This window comes from Branchiostoma belcheri, unplaced genomic scaffold (genome assembly GCF_001625305.1).
Source record: "Branchiostoma belcheri isolate BF01 breed outbred unplaced genomic scaffold, Haploidv18h27 scaffold157, whole genome shotgun sequence".
Taxonomy (NCBI): Eukaryota; Metazoa; Chordata; class Leptocardii; order Amphioxiformes; family Branchiostomatidae; genus Branchiostoma; species Branchiostoma belcheri.
The window spans coordinates 141,393-156,978 of record NW_017803013.1 but is presented as its reverse complement, the minus strand read 5'-3'; the positions used below and the strand labels follow the sequence as shown (position 1 = coordinate 156,978).

General features: G+C 42.2%; 4 protein-coding genes across 6 annotated transcripts in view; 2 read left to right on the top strand and 2 right to left on the bottom strand.

Moving 5' to 3' along the window:
- Nucleotides 1–22: 22 nt before the first annotated feature.
- LOC109465723 (N-alpha-acetyltransferase 20-like) lies at nucleotides 23–3,580 on the bottom strand. 2 transcript variants are annotated; one of them, XM_019763113.1, is made up of 7 exons: nucleotides 3,368–3,580; nucleotides 2,945–2,969; nucleotides 2,481–2,571; nucleotides 1,891–2,026; nucleotides 1,448–1,584; nucleotides 902–1,144; nucleotides 23–740 (listed from the first exon to the last, which is right to left on the bottom strand). In XM_019763113.1, the coding sequence occupies exons 1-6, from the start codon at nucleotides 3,418–3,420 to the stop codon at nucleotides 1,059–1,061; spliced, it is 528 nt and encodes a 175-aa protein (XP_019618672.1). In that variant the 5' UTR covers nucleotides 3,421–3,580; the 3' UTR covers nucleotides 23–740; nucleotides 902–1,058. The 2 variants fall into 2 exon arrangements, with proteins under 2 accessions (XP_019618672.1, XP_019618673.1); XM_019763114.1 differs by having other exon boundaries at nucleotides 23–750; nucleotides 912–1,144.
- Nucleotides 3,581–4,177: 597 nt separating this feature from the next.
- Nucleotides 4,178–8,357, top strand: LOC109465712. Of its 2 annotated transcripts, none has more exons than XM_019763090.1 (7): nucleotides 4,178–4,580; nucleotides 5,277–5,394; nucleotides 5,706–5,834; nucleotides 6,071–6,100; nucleotides 6,762–6,884; nucleotides 7,084–7,256; nucleotides 7,453–8,357. In XM_019763090.1, the coding sequence occupies exons 2-7, from the start codon at nucleotides 5,322–5,324 to the stop codon at nucleotides 7,576–7,578; spliced, it is 654 nt and encodes a 217-aa protein (XP_019618649.1). In that variant the 5' UTR covers nucleotides 4,178–4,580; nucleotides 5,277–5,321; the 3' UTR covers nucleotides 7,579–8,357. The 2 variants fall into 2 exon arrangements, with proteins under 2 accessions (XP_019618649.1, XP_019618650.1); XM_019763091.1 differs by lacking the exon at nucleotides 4,178–4,580 and adding an exon at nucleotides 5,014–5,137.
- A 564-nt stretch (nucleotides 8,358–8,921) lies between these two features.
- Nucleotides 8,922–11,849, top strand: LOC109465762. The gene is made up of 6 exons (XM_019763199.1): nucleotides 8,922–9,193; nucleotides 9,786–9,843; nucleotides 10,176–10,333; nucleotides 10,647–10,852; nucleotides 10,944–11,060; nucleotides 11,360–11,849. Exons 1-6 carry the CDS (start codon nucleotides 9,078–9,080, stop codon nucleotides 11,410–11,412), a joined length of 708 nt encoding a protein of 235 aa, XP_019618758.1. The 5' UTR covers nucleotides 8,922–9,077; the 3' UTR covers nucleotides 11,413–11,849.
- A 594-nt stretch (nucleotides 11,850–12,443) lies between these two features.
- The window catches only part of LOC109465763, a 21,304-nt gene continuing 18,161 nt past the window's right edge, over nucleotides 12,444–15,586 (bottom strand). Inside the window, exon 7 of the mRNA XM_019763200.1 lies at nucleotides 12,444–13,379. Coding sequence (XP_019618759.1) covers nucleotides 13,184–13,379 — 196 coding nt within the window. The 3' untranslated portion in view covers nucleotides 12,444–13,183. The remainder of the gene's footprint in view (nucleotides 13,380–15,586) is intronic.

The following is a 15,586-nucleotide window of genomic DNA, read 5'->3' as shown; positions in this document are numbered from 1 at the left end:
TGACATGAGTGTTGGACTTTGATAAGTATACATTCTCAAATGGCACAGAACAAACATATTCCTAAGCATTTGTTTTCCTGCATTCTGAGACAAGTTACCTGATGCAATGACATCAACAGGAAGTTTGTCATCAACAGTTCTCTTTGATAGGACAAACAGAAATAAATGCTGACCTGAGCAGGACATGCAGAAAACATGTTTACCCATAACTTGTCAAATTATTCCGACTTTAATTTGAAATTACGTTCCTATTATCAATTCAAATGATCATAAATCTTGTCCTTGCCAGCTTTGTTTCAATAAAATGATACAATATATGTCTACACTAATCCAACCAGGCTGAGGTATAGACACCAAAGAATCATCAAGACATCACAGAAAATATTGACATTTCTTGGCATTCCTTGCTGTTACAGTAGAATAGCAGGCCACAAGTCCAGCACATGTAGCTCCTGCATACATATTTTCAAAACATAACATCAAAAAGATGGCTTTAAAACAATTCTGGACTTATGGGTTTGATGTTGTTGTTGTTTTTGTTCCTAATACATTACATTGCCCGAGTTCCCTTGAAGGTTGGGCTCCACAGCAGAACTATTACAGATCTGTGACAGCTGTGTTTTCATGTGTGTCTTGAATTCATGTAATGAAATGTGCCCTAAATTTGCCGTATTTGGGAACAATCTCTAATTCTATATTCTAAAAGATCAATGGTGCCATGTACTCAACTAATGCTCTACTAATGGCTATACTTGTATAAAGTATAATGCTATACTTTATGTCATCTTTATGTTTACATTTATATTATGTTTTATGAGCAGCGGATTTACATAAGCACAACAAGTGCTTCCTATCCAATGCTCAAAAATCCATGTGAATAAATAAAAAAAAAAAAAAAAAATAATGGCTATTTGGTTTCTGATCCCCTAACAATGTTGTGTGACATTTTTAAAATCTAAAACTGCAACTGGCCAAATAGGGTATAATAGCAAATTTAGGGCATATTGTGTTCCACATCTGTCCCAGTCCTGTAAGAGTGGTGCTGTGGTTCACTACTGTTATTCTATGTCCTCTGGTCGGACAGGATGGGGTAAGGGTATGATGGACTTCTTCTTCACATCTGCAGACAGGGCCTTCCTCATGTCTGAAACATAGGCAGAAAATAATCACATCACATGGTGAAAGTGAAATCCAACGATTATAACTATAAACATTTTGTGGCAAGAGTGTAGCCAACATAGCTGCAAAGAAACTTTTGAGATAAAATTCAACAACATTGAATGAAGAAACAATTAAGATAAAAACTAAGAAAAGATTACTAGTACTTTTATAAGCATGGGTCCAGTATTATTTTCAGTTATTTTCAGTTCATTTAAATCAACTCTTCCTATACATTTTCCGAACCGTTAGCAACTCTACAGTGCACTGTACAAGCTGATGATCTCACCGTAAGCATCCTCATCAGGGTCTCCTGAGTAGTACTCCAGTACTGTCCTGTAGATGCTGTACCCCAGCTTCTTGTACATGTCCACTGCAACCTTGTTGGACACTCGCACAAACAGGTCCACAAAGTAACAGTTTTTGCTGAAGTCAAAAGGGAATGAGTAGCATGTTAGAATCTCAACAAGAACAGTTACAGTATGAGAATGCAAGGGTAAATACGAGTGAAAGGACCAAAAAGGAGCCAAAATAACTTGAAATGAAGCAGTACATTGATCGATCATTTTATTTGATGAGGAAATATGAATACAAGAATTCTTTCTCTACCATCATACCTAAGGTGTTCACGTCAGCCTTCACAGTCAGTATCACATAAATACTGGTTATACATGTACATGTACTAGTATCTACCATCCAGAGCACTGCACCCATGACCATACAAGGCCTTACTTTTCTGAAATCTGCTCTAAGCTTGCCATCATCTTGGCGGCCAGCCCCAGCCTCCTGAACTCCGGAGCTACAGTCAGCGCTGTGACATGTCCGTGCCACTCCTCCTGGGCCACACGGCCTTCTGCCTTCCCCATGACTGGGTATCAAAATAAAAGTTACCGTTCAACACATCACTCACTCATGTTGTTATCGACTTGAGTAACAGGAAGATCAAAATGTATGTGTTTCTGGTGATTCCTTCTGGTAATGTAACAAGCTAGTTAAATATCATTATTGCAACAGTAAGTCACAAGACCGCAAGGCAAAAATAAAAGTCCCTTCTATTAATACTAAAACTTATGTTACTCACTGGACAGTGCACCAATGCCCTGTCACTACTATTGATGACAGAAGGAGGGTATATAACTTCCTTGATGACAGGGAAAACTAGAGCAGAAGCTACAGAGGAAAGCCCATCCTGCATGTGGTACATGTAGTACTACGTGTAGTAGTAAAATGTTAAGGTCTCAGAAGAGCCTTACTAGTAGTATGTCTGTTGGGTTAGCTGAGAGTCTAAGCCTGACTACACCTCTGAACCCTGATGTACTTACTGTATCCCATGATATCCCCTGTGGGTGACTCGGCCACCTGGAAATACTCGGGCCATCTGGCCAGGTACTGCATGTAAAACGGCAGGCCATACTGGGGCAGTCAAGGTACAGATACTGCTAGTGTTGACCAGGCTACTAATACAGAAACTCTACCTAAAGGCTAGTCAGTAAACTTAGGACATAACCTGATAACATTGTCATACCTGATCTGGTTCTGGTTTGATACTGGGTAACACCCCTTCGGTTGGGGCAAGCAACCAGTGAGTGGTAATGTTACAACAATTACAGCCGGTTCCTCAGGTGTTGGGAGTCCTCCTCCTCTTATTACAAATTATAAAGGCTTTTGCTTTTGACATGACGGGACTTTAATACTTAATTTCATATGTGTAAAAATGAATCAAATTCAGTGGCAGTAGTAACTGTTACATGTAACGGTTAAAGTATTGAGCACTATCAAAAGATACAGTTTCAGTAAGAGGGTCCAGATTCCTGAGGAAGAAAAGAACATTGATATTAAAGTTACCGGTAACATGTAATCTAATATATTATCTATTTGTTTGTAAAGTTGGACGTTGAAAGCAACATATGTTACATCGTACTTAATAAAATACACTATAATAAATTAGATAGCACCTCCAGAGTGTTATTTTTACCTAAAATTTTAGATGACTGGGTCACCATATTAAAGTACAGATAGGTAAAGAACCGTGAATGTTGTTTTGTGCTACTGAGTGTATGGCTTCATTATGTATCGCAGCTTATGTATCTACTATATTGTCCATTTCGGTAACGTTACTTCTAAAAAGTCATAAATTTCGACGTGATGCTATGTCTTATGGGAACAGTTATGCCCCCCTCCCCCTTACACATCATGATATGGGACTTACACGCGATTGAAGCGGAACAAGTCGTCACATGTGAACGGCCTCAGCGTTGTCATTGTCAACTGGTTATTAGATTGCAGATACCACCATAAGTTTGACCATAACAAGAGTTATCATGTGGTAAATCCGAACAAACTGCACACACAAAACATAACATGCACAATGGCTCCCTATGAGACCCTTTGACCCGGAACCGGAAATACGTTGAAAGTTCTGGAAAAAATCCGAACAGGTGTGCCAGGGGATTTCCGTCCCGCGAAATAGAACTGGAATTTTCCAGTTTTGTGTGACACGGGTTAAAGAACAAACAGCCTGTGATTTCTGGATATTGGCATTTAAATGTGACGAAATGGTAGCATAAGGGGCTTGCACTAACTTTTGTGTATTCGCATGAATGTGGACTTGTAATGTCCTTGTATTGTAAGAAGGAAGGAAGAATGGATAAACCCTCTTGTGTTAACACTAACGGGCCCCCGTTAACGTTGTAATCAACAACGAACATAACGTTACCTGACACTGTCCTTTTTTTTTACCAAATCATTTTCTGCTCAGTTACCAACAATTGAGGGTACATTCACATCAATAACATTAACTGTAACGTTACATATTTATATTCATTGTCGATATTTGTGTAACGTTAACACAAGTAAAAAGTCCACGTCGAATAGTAGACAGCAACGTTCCTTGCCGATCTCCCCTAACAATTTTTATAATGTCCGAAGTCTGAAGGTGCATGCGAGTCACGATTCCATTACTCACAGGGGAATACCATTGATAGACATAACGAAGTTCACAGCCTCACCCTGGTCGTTACGTGGGGGTCAACGTACGACGGGTGACGTGTCCTGTCCTGATAGAACCGTCTGGAAAGTTAACAACATATCTTGTTATACACTAAATGGCCTTCGGGAAAAACTAACTCCGGTTTACTCCACTAGCCTCTCTTCGCGGTTTGTCAAAGTTCCTTGTACTATTTTGGCAGTGTTCAATTAAAATTCAACCCACTGACACTCCTTATCAGGACCTTCTCTGCATTTTTAGGATACCGTTTTTCAGATAAACCTCACTCTTACACCTTTATGGTGGATAGATTAACCCCCATGCTAAATGGAATCGACATGTAACACCGCGGGTAACTAGATGACGTAACGCGCAGCAGAACTTTAGTCATTTCGTCTCAGGTCTCCCAGCGTGCGGTGGTCAGGACTCAGAGCAGGTACAGTAACTCAACTTTGCGTCCCTGGACATGTCTGATCTTGTCCATACCAAATGACATACCACCAGCATATAAACAGGGGTATCTTCAAAAGTGCTCTTGTTACATAGTATTGTACTTTAATGACGTAAACTTGCGGAGAAGTATTCTTATTTCGAGCGAATAGCCGCCCCACTTGTAATCGTCGCACTTCCGCCAACTTCCGGGGTGATGTCCATCCAGTCAATCCTGGTATGTTTGTTCGAAACATTAACATGTAAGTGAAGTGGTTGAAGTTCGCTTTTTGGTGTCTCTTCAAATTGGTTAATATTGTATTTCCCATGCCTCCTACTTTTGATTTGCCTTTATGGACCTTCGACTGGGTAGTGAAAGAATGCGTAACGTTATATTCTGTGGCTACTAGTAACTGCGGGGAATCCCCACCCAGTGGAAAGTCCCGCACAGTGCGTTACCGCTAGCCTGGACTGTAAAATCAAAATCCGAACGGGGCCCAGGCTACGTTACCATTAGAAAGCTGACCGTTTCCATAATCTCCAAGCGGATCCTACGGTGGCAAGGCAAGTATCCAATCGGTCAAGCAGTGCCCTTAGCAGCAGGGTTGCTATTAAATTGTGTCTGTATGGACTGGGGGCGAAGGCTAAACCATGCTAAAAGGGACACAAACTGTAACTGACTGTGCTATGGTTTGCTTTACAGGTTGTTGATTTGCAGGACTTCTGGTCGAAACAGTGTTGACTGATCATGTCGATAAAGAGCAAAGTGGGGACGGCGGCAGCCATCATGGCCATGGTTTTTGTACTTGTCTACGCTGAAGGTTCGCATGCATACATTAAAATACTAGTATGTGCTTCATGTGCAAGGTTACGTATATGGTGATCGCTTTGAAAAGGATCGTTTAACAACTCTACATTCTCTTTTATAAAGTACAAAGTTGTAAGTACCTATAATTTTGCATCTAAAATACAACACAGCTCATAAAATGGATGCATCAAAGACTCCGCACTTAGACATTGCAGATTTTCTAACTCTATCTGTATGATATTCCTTGAAACACTATACGAGTTTTACTCTTTGAAAAATATATGTGCCAGGTCGGTCCTTAGATCATACCTTCTGCTCCCGTAGATGCACCCGCTGAATTAGATTTGGCCTCGACAGCATGTGCCGAGGGTGAAGTACCTGACGGACTAGGACATTGCGTTGCATGTGATACATGCAGGTTGTATCCGGACTCGCCATACTGCACACTCTGCGGTGAGTTCCACTTCATGATCTAGTCAACAGTTAAGTATAGCAAGGAGGTTAAAAAGAGACTCTTTTTAACCTCCTTGAGTATAGGTATGAAGACAACGTTTATTAAACTATTACTGTCTTTTTATTCGTCGTATCTGCTATGCTTGGGTGCAGTCAGTTACATTTTTCAGATTGGAACTTCTAAGATAATTTTTGTACTGATACATTTTCACCTGAAATGTTGAATCATATTTCAGGTAACCCAGGAAAAGTTACCAAGACGCCTGGTAAGCGATCGTTATCCACATTTTATGTGAATGTGTCATGGTTATCACAATAAGAAAGTTAATGGATTGGCGAACAACGGAACAAGTCTTAAATTAATAACAGGACCATACTTCTACACCGGGTCAAAGGAACCGTTGTCTAAAAAACAAACAAAATTCTGTGGCTGGCTATTGCCTTATAAGGTAAAAAAAGTTGAACAAAAGCAGTGTTTACTTTGTATGACATAAGTCATTACTTGCTGGGGATTCCCCCTTTGCCTACTACAAAGTACATAACTTAGGTGTATGTTTGTCTGCGGGCGTGTGCCCATAGATATTTGAATGCATGCAGTAGAGCAATAAGTTGGGGTGTGTGATCTGATTGCCGCAGAGACCGAAGATTGACTTTATGGTCAAGTTGGCAGGCTGGGAGGAAGTGAGTCTACCCAAACAGTTACTAGGGGTATTCTTACCCAGGGCAAGTCAGACAAAGCTCTCAGCCTGCAAGGTTCCAGCTAGGGCCGTTGTAAGCCAGACCGTCTCTTTGGATGTGCCAATTAATTCAGCAAAAAGGCCTATATACTGCCCGAAGATTTGAAATCTCCGATTTCTTGTGCCGGTGCAATACCATGATAAACTTATTCTTTACATACTGATCCACAATCAATGACATATTTTTTAGACCAATGGAAGGTCGGAGTGGGTATTGGGGTGCCTGCCCTGGTGATTTTTGCCACGCTGGCGGTGCTGCTGTACAGGCTGTGGTACAAGAGGCGCCAGGATGAGGAAAAGCAGATGGGCCAAGGTAACAGAACAATAGTTGTTTCGACAAGCTTGTTGATAGAGTCACAAGTATAGGTACATGAATCAACATTACAGGCTATCTAATTGTGCAGGACTGCAAATAGCAGTAAGTAATGAAAGCAAATTCTTTTTATGAAATGGAAGATGTCTGTGTTTTACCAGAAAGGTAACCAAAGTAGCTAACAAATCTGATATTGTAGGGAACCAAGGTGGCGCTGTGCAGATGCCAGTTGCTCCCCAGATCCAAGACAACCAAGTAAGAATCCAACTAGACGGACAGGCCAGGAGGCCCCAAGGACCTCAAGTCACCATCCGAGCCGAGCAGGAGACCGGTGAGGAAAGTGCTGGATTCGAACCCTCGATCCCAATACAGGTGTGTTTCTGTCTATTACCAGAACATACACAAGTTGGTCCGAAGTTACACCTGTACCCAAACCTATTTGCTCTTTGCACTCAATCTGGATCACAGTAACTAAATCACTATGCATACACGCATGGCAGCTTGTTTATACACGTTAACGTTTGCTGAATTGTGACGGGCCTGACATGTGTCTTACCGTACTACCTAGGCGGAGGATGCTGCTGCTGGAAATTTCGCTGGAACAGCTCCACCGACAGGACAACAGCTACAACCTTCTGATGAGGAGATGCCCCTGATCTCACACGATGACAACGCTGCTACTGTACCCAAGTAGATGGCATTGAAGAAAGTGTGCAGAACCTATTTCCAGGCATAGCTGCAGGGAGGGAGAAGCTTGTATTGTCCGTGACCATACCATTTTCTCCCCTCAGCCATGCCTGTTCTAGTAGGGTCCTCACAGAGCCACCTAAAACACGAAGGGTGGACAAAGTGTCCTGGACACAAACACGGTCTCCACGAGTAAGAATGCCCAGCTGGCAGAACAGAAGAACAAGTTCTCAGTTGAACATGTCGTGGGGCCGTAATAAGGTCAAACGCGAAGGTTGGCCAAGATGGAAGGTCTAGAAGTCTGTCATTTTGTGACAAGAAAGGCAACATGGAAACAGTGATTAATCTTCAGTTGTTGGAAGCTATTAGAACAGCCGTTACAATTTTTCATTTTAACACTGAGTCCGCATGGTAGCATGTTCTCAAAACTGACCAAAATCGATTTCTAAAGAGAACTAAAAGAAATCAGGCAAGAGCAATAGAACACATGTCCAGAGTGTTCAAACTGTTTATTATCAGACCTACACATTAGTTGATCAGCTTGTTGCGTGTATCCTCAAGCAATAAGTCAACAAGGTGATTCACTTGAGTCAATATTTGAAGTAAAAAAAACAAGACCTATGAGTCACTGTCACAAATGCTCTCTGTGCCCTTGATGATTTCATGTCCAGCCAATAGTCACATTATATCTGTAAAAGTTGAAATGCTGTGAAGTAAAGTTGGAACAACTCTTCTGCATATGTATGGTACTCCTATATAAATCGCTATGTGCAAACACGCTGTAAATGTTTTGCTGACTCCAGTATAATTGCTCCTACATACTGCAATATGAAGACGTGCTGGTACTTGATTAGTCCAATGTTCAAGTGCACATGTACTTTCTGTATTCACATCATTATCAGTGGTATTGAAATTTCATTTTATGCATTAAAACGCTCGTTTGCAATTGCCTGCTGTGATGTTGATACCAATGTTTTGTATTGTAACGCTCCACGAAGTCAAGAATCATTCACATATATCCGTAAAGTCAACCAGAGAAGAGATATTGAATTAAAAAAATACAAGGGGGAAATCCTTACATTCTTTTCGATCATGTGATATCTCTCAGTTTCTAACATAGCCCAATCAGTTAACAGAAAAGAACCTACTGCATCTGTTTGAATGACGTTAATGTTAGCAGAAAGCATGATGATGATAGGTCGATTAATCGTACATTGGGTTCTGACTCCGTTTCAACAGCGACAAACCGATTAAGTCATCTTGTTTGCCCATGTTCTGACCTGCCTTTAAGTAATGTAGTCAACAGGACACGGTGGCTACTTTATTGACACGGAACTACTGCATGCCGTAAGTTGCCGCGCCCCGCCCCGCGCCTCTTCCTGTGGCATGTTGGGGCAGGTGTCTTTGCCGTTCCTCAGTTAACTAACAAGAACGAACTCCGGTAACGAGTCATCAGTGACGCTAAGTGAGCAAATATTTGGTTATTAAACAAATATCATACTTAAAATGTGGCCGGATGTAGTAGCCACGAATCATCTTCTACAGCGTAACGTGGCCGGACGACAGCGTGAACACACCGACATCATGCCAGACGTCAGCAAGTTGTTGTCAGTTATGTCACAGTAAGTTCTCTATGTTGTCTCTACATTTATTGGGGATTCTGCCTGTTCTCGTCTCGTTACGAATTACCTAAAATATACCAGCGCAATCTACTTATAGGCATGCCAACATGACACGGTTTTCAAACATTTTTTCTTGACTACCCCAAGCCCAGTACATTGCGGGCCGGTTCTAACTCTGAAGACGGACAGAGCTAGGTGCAGTGCGGCGGCGTGTTGGGTCTCCATACATTTTTTCCACAGATGCCACGTTCTTTTAATGAAATGGGCGCACACAAGGGAACAACTCCTTAAACACTCGTGATCGTTACGTGTCTTGCTTGGGGAGTTCCCCAACAGTCTCTACACTGTGACGTAGACTAGGCAGGATACGAGTTTTGATCTTTGTTATCTACTCCTGAACAGCCAACACCTGACAATGCCTGAGTGGCACGGCGAAGAGAAAACAGTTATTGTAGTACAGTAGTTCTATTTCAGTTTTGCAACTAGTTGCATTCACCATTCATAATGAACTTCTTTTTGGAAAGCATGGTATCCATTTTAAAGTAAAACTATATGCACGTTTTACTTTACCACAGAAACATATTATTTTCAGATGGAACATCACAGACAAGAGCAGCTATCGGACCTTCCGTGGGCTACTTTGCTTTTTGGTGAGGACCTTTCTGTGTTCTCGAAACTGTTACTAGTGTTAGAATTTTTTTCTGACACGGTGCATTGATGAGCAAGTGAGAGAAATTCAACTTCTCTTTACCAATGTAGGCGTACATACTGCCTGATCAAAGGTCTTCTTAAGTTCTTTTCCTCCCTGTACCGCTATGATACTGTTATATAATGGTCTCTGTGGTCGCCACCATACCTGTACTGTCTTCTATAATCAGTGATATGTCAACAAACATAACCATGTTTTAATCCACAATAGCAGTGAGGTTGCCATTGGCACCATATCTTCCAAATATTGAAAACATAAAACGTCTATCCACAGGTATTTACATGTGCAGCCAGTGTAGATGACTGCCCAGAAAACGAGTACTACATGGAGAAGTGGTGCATTCCCTGTACGATCTGCGAGCACCTGAACAAGGAAGAGCTGCAGCCCTGTCTCCCGCAGTCTGATGCTGTCTGTGGAGACTGCTTTCCAGGGTACGCCTAAAGAATTTTAGTTTGTTTGTGTGTTTGTTTTGTGTGGTGTGTATGCGTATATGTATGTGTGTGTGTGTGTGTGTGTGTGTGTGTGTGTGTGTGTGTGTGTGTGTGTGTGTGTGTGTGTGTGTGTGTGTGTGTGTGTGTGTGTGTGTGTGTGTGTGTGTGTGTGTGTGTGTGTGTGTATGTGTGTGTGTGTGTGTGTGTGTGTGTGTGTGTGTATGGGTACGTGCTAGTGTGTTTGGTACGCATCCTGGTCATTTATCGTGGACAGGGCCATAAAATAAAATTCACATGTTGTTTGTATACGTAGATACTACATGGACCAGCGATATTGCCATTCCTGTGAGTACGCGCCCGCAGACAACAGGTACTGTCAGCTGTGGCTGGCCTCTCAAACTACCTCTAGGCCTGCTGCAGGCACTACAATTTCAACGAGTACACATGCACAGATACAGCATTCTGTCGTACAAACAACGCCGCCATCGGTGACTGAAGAGGCACCAGGGAAGCCAACAAGTGAGTGTGCCGGTCATTAACAGCAGACTGAACAATTTGTTTTATTTTGAAACGTATATGATAAAAAAAATGTATCTCGTTTTTCACATAGGCCGATCTCTATATCCTGGTGAAATCGCAGCCATTGTTGTTTCCTCATTGGTTGGACTGGCTCTCTTCATCGGTGTCTTGGTGTTGGTAAAAATATACCGGAACAATAACGAAGAAGGTAATGAACCTATATGAGCTGTCCTTACTTGTGTGTTGTTATTACTTCATCATAAGAATTATATAAGTTATCGTTCATTCCCTTTATTCATTGACAGGTAAATATGAGTTATGGTTGAGCGAACATTTAATATGAATTTTACAAACAAAAAAAAAACATCAAATTTGGTACCTATATTCCCCTCTATTCAAAGTCATCAATGAAAAATGAAATCGTCAAACGATTAGAAATCTGTTCACTCTCGAAGGTTTGACGTGGGGAAATCGACGTAAACAAATTCGTTCTTTTTTTCCTTTCAGCGACTCCTATCCAAGCAACTGGCGAAGACCAACAAGGTCACAACTACACTTGATCTTAATACTTCTAACACGAGGATATGCTGGTTTAAAAAATAAGCTAGATGTTGTGACGGCGTTTTTGGAAAGAGCTACTACATTTGTACTACCACAAGTCAACTTGTTTGCTCAATAAAAAAATTAATCCTGGTTTTATGTCGCGGGCTAGAAAGGCAAGTCTGATCGAGTGCTTATTAACTTATCACAACACAGTTCATTTCATGCAGGTGTAAATTTTACTGAACAATTTCTACCATATCCTTGGTGCTCTCCACCATCACGTCTTATCCGCAGTAAGTTAGAACAAGGACATTTAAAATCAAACTGATTTAAACCTCCTTGGTTAGAATACGTAACATTTATCAATCTGTGTGGTCGTGTAACGTAACGACAGAGTGCTCGACTCGAAACAAGTCCCGGGTTGGGAAAAGCACTTTACTATACGACTTTCCCCACTTAACTCAAGTGAAAATGAGTATTTTCCTGCTTGTATGTCCTCTGCGTTGGTGGCGGCATAAAATAAGTTTATATAATTGAGTGTGCCGTCACCATGTCTAATCATGAAATGTTGGAATAAAAAAATCTATGGAAATCAAATAAAATACACATAGAACGATTTCTGAGCGTCTTTATTGGTACCATCTGCGAAGGCTGGGTGATTCTCTTTACATTGCCTCTGGAGTATATGCACAGTAGAACAGAGTACATGTACATGAGAATAAATTATATATTCTCTCTAGTCAGGAAAGATAGAGGAATTTTCTTTATTTCTTTCAACAATTTTTGGTCTATGTACAACGGGATCAGCAATAGGGGTGATTCGGCGATTCTCTAAGCAAAATACTATCGCTGATTTCTGTATTTTCGCCCGACTCTCTATACACAACTGTACAGGTGCGTGCCCATAGCTAGCATTACGTAATCTCCACAACAACGAAGAAAGCGTCCTCTCTCCTTAGCCACAGGCGTCCTTTTCCATAACCAAGTGTGAACATAGTTCAAGGTCTAGTTCATAGTACAACTACATTGTAGTTTGAAACAATTCTTGTCGTAGTATTTTCCAGTTCCGTCATGGAAACCATCCGACGCTACCGCCAGCTACGACTTTTGTATTCGGTTTTTGACAAGAAACGCCTTCACTATGTTCATTATGAGACCTTAGCACGCCCAGGACCATGACAACGTCATGAAACCACTAGAAAATACTTGCAAGGGGAACTCCAGGAAGTAAACCGAACAAAACAGTCTCATGTAACGCTGCCTAACACCATCCATGTCTTGCATGCTACCAAAGCGCACACCCGATAAACAACGAAGCAAGCGAAAAATGTTTGCATTGGTCCTCTCTTGGCTATCAAGAAAATAAATATCGTGATTTTTTTTTAAATATTCGTAATTATACTAGATAGATACACGACACATGTACACCATGACACATGTACACACACATAGTAAGGGTGACAACTGCTCCAACTTTGTACAAACATTTAGCTTGTAGTAAGTTGTACAGAAAACTGCTATTCCTACGTAAGTCCGTATCTTGTGCTCAGTGTCTGGGATCCGAAGACAGGTGGTGTGAAAGTATCTCCAAATCTGGTGTTCAAAAATAACCACAAGAACGTTGAACTGCTCTCTCCCATTCACTTTGATAACTCCAAAGGCTAACACTGCCTAACATGGAAACTGTTGATCAACACAGAATTATTTCCTTACTTCTTCGCGGATGAACAAACTTCTTCATGAGGCAATAGTAGCACGGATGGATAGATGCGGTTCATGCACACCTCGCTAGATGGGGTTCTTGAGCATACGGCCGTGGCGAAAGTCGTAGACCCGTCGGCAGAAGTAGACGCTCTCGGGGTCCACGTTGTCGGGCAGACGGCGGTGAGGAGGGAGGAAGGCGGAGAAGTCCACTTCATCCAGCGGCACAACAGTGTTCAAGCTGCCCAGGACTTCCCCTCGCACTTTCAACTGCCGACGGAATCTGGATTGTGGAGAAACAACGTTTAGACAAGGACAGGCAGTGAACTGAAATGGGAAACCATAGCCTGGGCGCCATAAGGCATAACCTCTTATTTCGCTCTTAATGTTAAGTGTGGGAGAGATGGGAGAAAGATTAAACTATGGAGGATGGCACCTACTGAATATCATTCCTGGAGTTATGACCGCTATCATCAGATAATGATCAGTGTCGGGGACATACATGTCAGATGTCTGTTCCCAAAGTTACGCAGCAGATATCCTAGGGTACCTTTCGGGCAGGTTAGAGCTCGCTCATCCCACACTAATGATTCCCTCAGATAGGGAACGGCCGAATGGAGGACAATTACAGGTGATTAATAAGGGGGGTTAAAAAGAATCGATATCCGCCATCATCTGTACAAAAGACTAATGATGTCGTGTTTCTGACCTGCAGAACTCGGAGTAGGTGAGTACGTAACACTTGTCCTCGATACACGCCACACTGTTCTCGTCTGGGTGACGAGCCGCGAACAGTTCACACTGAAACACACAAATATAACAGGAAAATCGTTAAATGCACAACTGTTCAATAGACTTAGGATTTGTCTAGTTGTTCTTTTGCAATTTTGTAAAGACTCCACGACATTTTTTGGGAGCTCACACTGGAGATTATTCTCACCAAACTGCAACAAAATATTCAATTATTTTGTATATGATGTAATTAGCTTTCTCTACTACACAGCTATCAAAAACGTCACAACATCATTTTCAGATAAATTAGTGCTGTATACTGAACGCCTGACGCATTCATCGCCGAGGAAAACGTTAAAACGCCCGTGTTGTCCTACGTTTTCTCCCTCTCCATAACCATGACCGGGAGTCAAGTCCTTCCGTCTGGGGAAGAGTTAGGAGCAGTTCGATGTGCCCTGACCTGATGTTAGGAGAGCGCTAGCCAGGGCGAGCTGGCGCCGCTCCAACACGCTAATCTTAGCACGTGGCTGTGCGCACGTCTGGAGTGCGTCTGTAGGGTCTTACAATCAACTTACTGCTTAATGTGTGCTTCTTGGAAAGGTTAGACCATTGTAACTATCTCACGAAGTTGAACATCTCGCGTATATCTTTCACGGTCGTTTTTAAAACGCCAACGTTTGTGTAGAAGCGTGACACACCACTTAGTGTTCATTTCAAGTGGTTGTTACATTTACACCATCAATCAAGTAGCAATAGTATTCTTGTAGGATATCTTTGTAAACTACTATTGTATCCCCCTTGGGTCCTGTATGGCAAAATCCCTTTTTCCAACAGTTTTGATGTATCATCAATTAACAAGTGTCAGCCCTGAATCACCTTGACACCCCACTGACTTTGACAGTCGCAGGGCCATCAGTACAAGTGACCCTCCTGTCGAGCCCCTGTGTCGAGCCGGTCTATTCGCCTAACCCATCTGTCTCCATCTTCCCTCCCTGATCACTGAACCAAGGACTGTGACGGCTGCTTCGTTAGGACGTTCCACCAGCTGCAGATGATCTGGTGTTATTGTTTCCAGCTACTGTACAATGTATACTATACTATACTATACAATGTATGTACTTGACGTCGCTCATAGCTACTATGGGAAATTTGTTGCGACATTTAACAGCTTTTTCTTACATACTGGAATTTGAGTCTACTGAGTAAGGGACAGTTCCAAGTAAAGCTAAAAGGTAAAGCAGACCAAGCGTAAGGCTTTTTCGATACGCGATATTCCAATACGGCTACAACTGGCGTTTTCCATAATCCAGCCAAGCACACCAGAGAAAATTCGCTGCGTGTATTTCATGTGTTACAACAGTTTAACTTCATCTGTCTACTAAACGCTAGCACAACGACCTCACATGCTCCCCTGGACTGAAGTACCTGAGAAGTCGCGGTATAAACCAGCACGTTTCATGGCGCAGGCCCACGTGGGAGGTGGCGGTACCTCTCCTAATGAGCCTGCCCGAGCGAGATCTCCCATTTGTGACGGCTTGGAACAGTTGACGCGCCCACGTGTGGGACTTGAAAGTGGTGGTTGACGTTTGAAGTGCGCACATGTTGGGCACGAACGGGTTAATCATGCGGCCATGACGCAAGGGGAAGACGGCACCAAACTAATGAGTCACGGTACACCCGCAGTGGAAACGTCTCCCTGATAGATTACTAAAACACCTGTTTGTGTGCCTGAGCTGCAACGTCACAACCACAAATCAC

Excerpts from the sequence above, each read along its gene's own strand:
- LOC109465723 (XM_019763113.1), bottom strand. The coding sequence starts at position 3,420 with ATGACAACGCTGAGGCCGTTCACATGTGACGACTTGTTCCGCTTCAAT. Across the intron at positions 1,585-1,890 it reads TTAGAGCAGATTTCAGAAAA|CAAAAACTGTTACTTTGTGG; the intron begins GTAAGGCCTTGT and ends TTTTGACTTCAG. Across the intron at positions 1,145-1,447 it reads CCCTGATGAGGATGCTTACG|ACATGAGGAAGGCCCTGTCT; the intron begins GTGAGATCATCA and ends CCTATGTTTCAG.
- LOC109465712 (XM_019763090.1), top strand. The coding sequence starts at position 5,322 with ATGTCGATAAAGAGCAAAGTGGGGACGGCGGCAGCCATCATGGCCATG. Across the intron at positions 5,395-5,705 it reads TGTACTTGTCTACGCTGAAG|ATGCACCCGCTGAATTAGAT; the intron begins GTTCGCATGCAT and ends CTGCTCCCGTAG. Across the intron at positions 7,257-7,452 it reads AACCCTCGATCCCAATACAG|GCGGAGGATGCTGCTGCTGG; the intron begins GTGTGTTTCTGT and ends CGTACTACCTAG.
- LOC109465762 (XM_019763199.1), top strand. The coding sequence starts at position 9,078 with ATGTGGCCGGATGTAGTAGCCACGAATCATCTTCTACAGCGTAACGTG. Across the intron at positions 9,194-9,785 it reads TTGTTGTCAGTTATGTCACA|ATGGAACATCACAGACAAGA; the intron begins GTAAGTTCTCTA and ends TATTATTTTCAG. Across the intron at positions 11,061-11,359 it reads CCGGAACAATAACGAAGAAG|CGACTCCTATCCAAGCAACT; the intron begins GTAATGAACCTA and ends TTTTCCTTTCAG.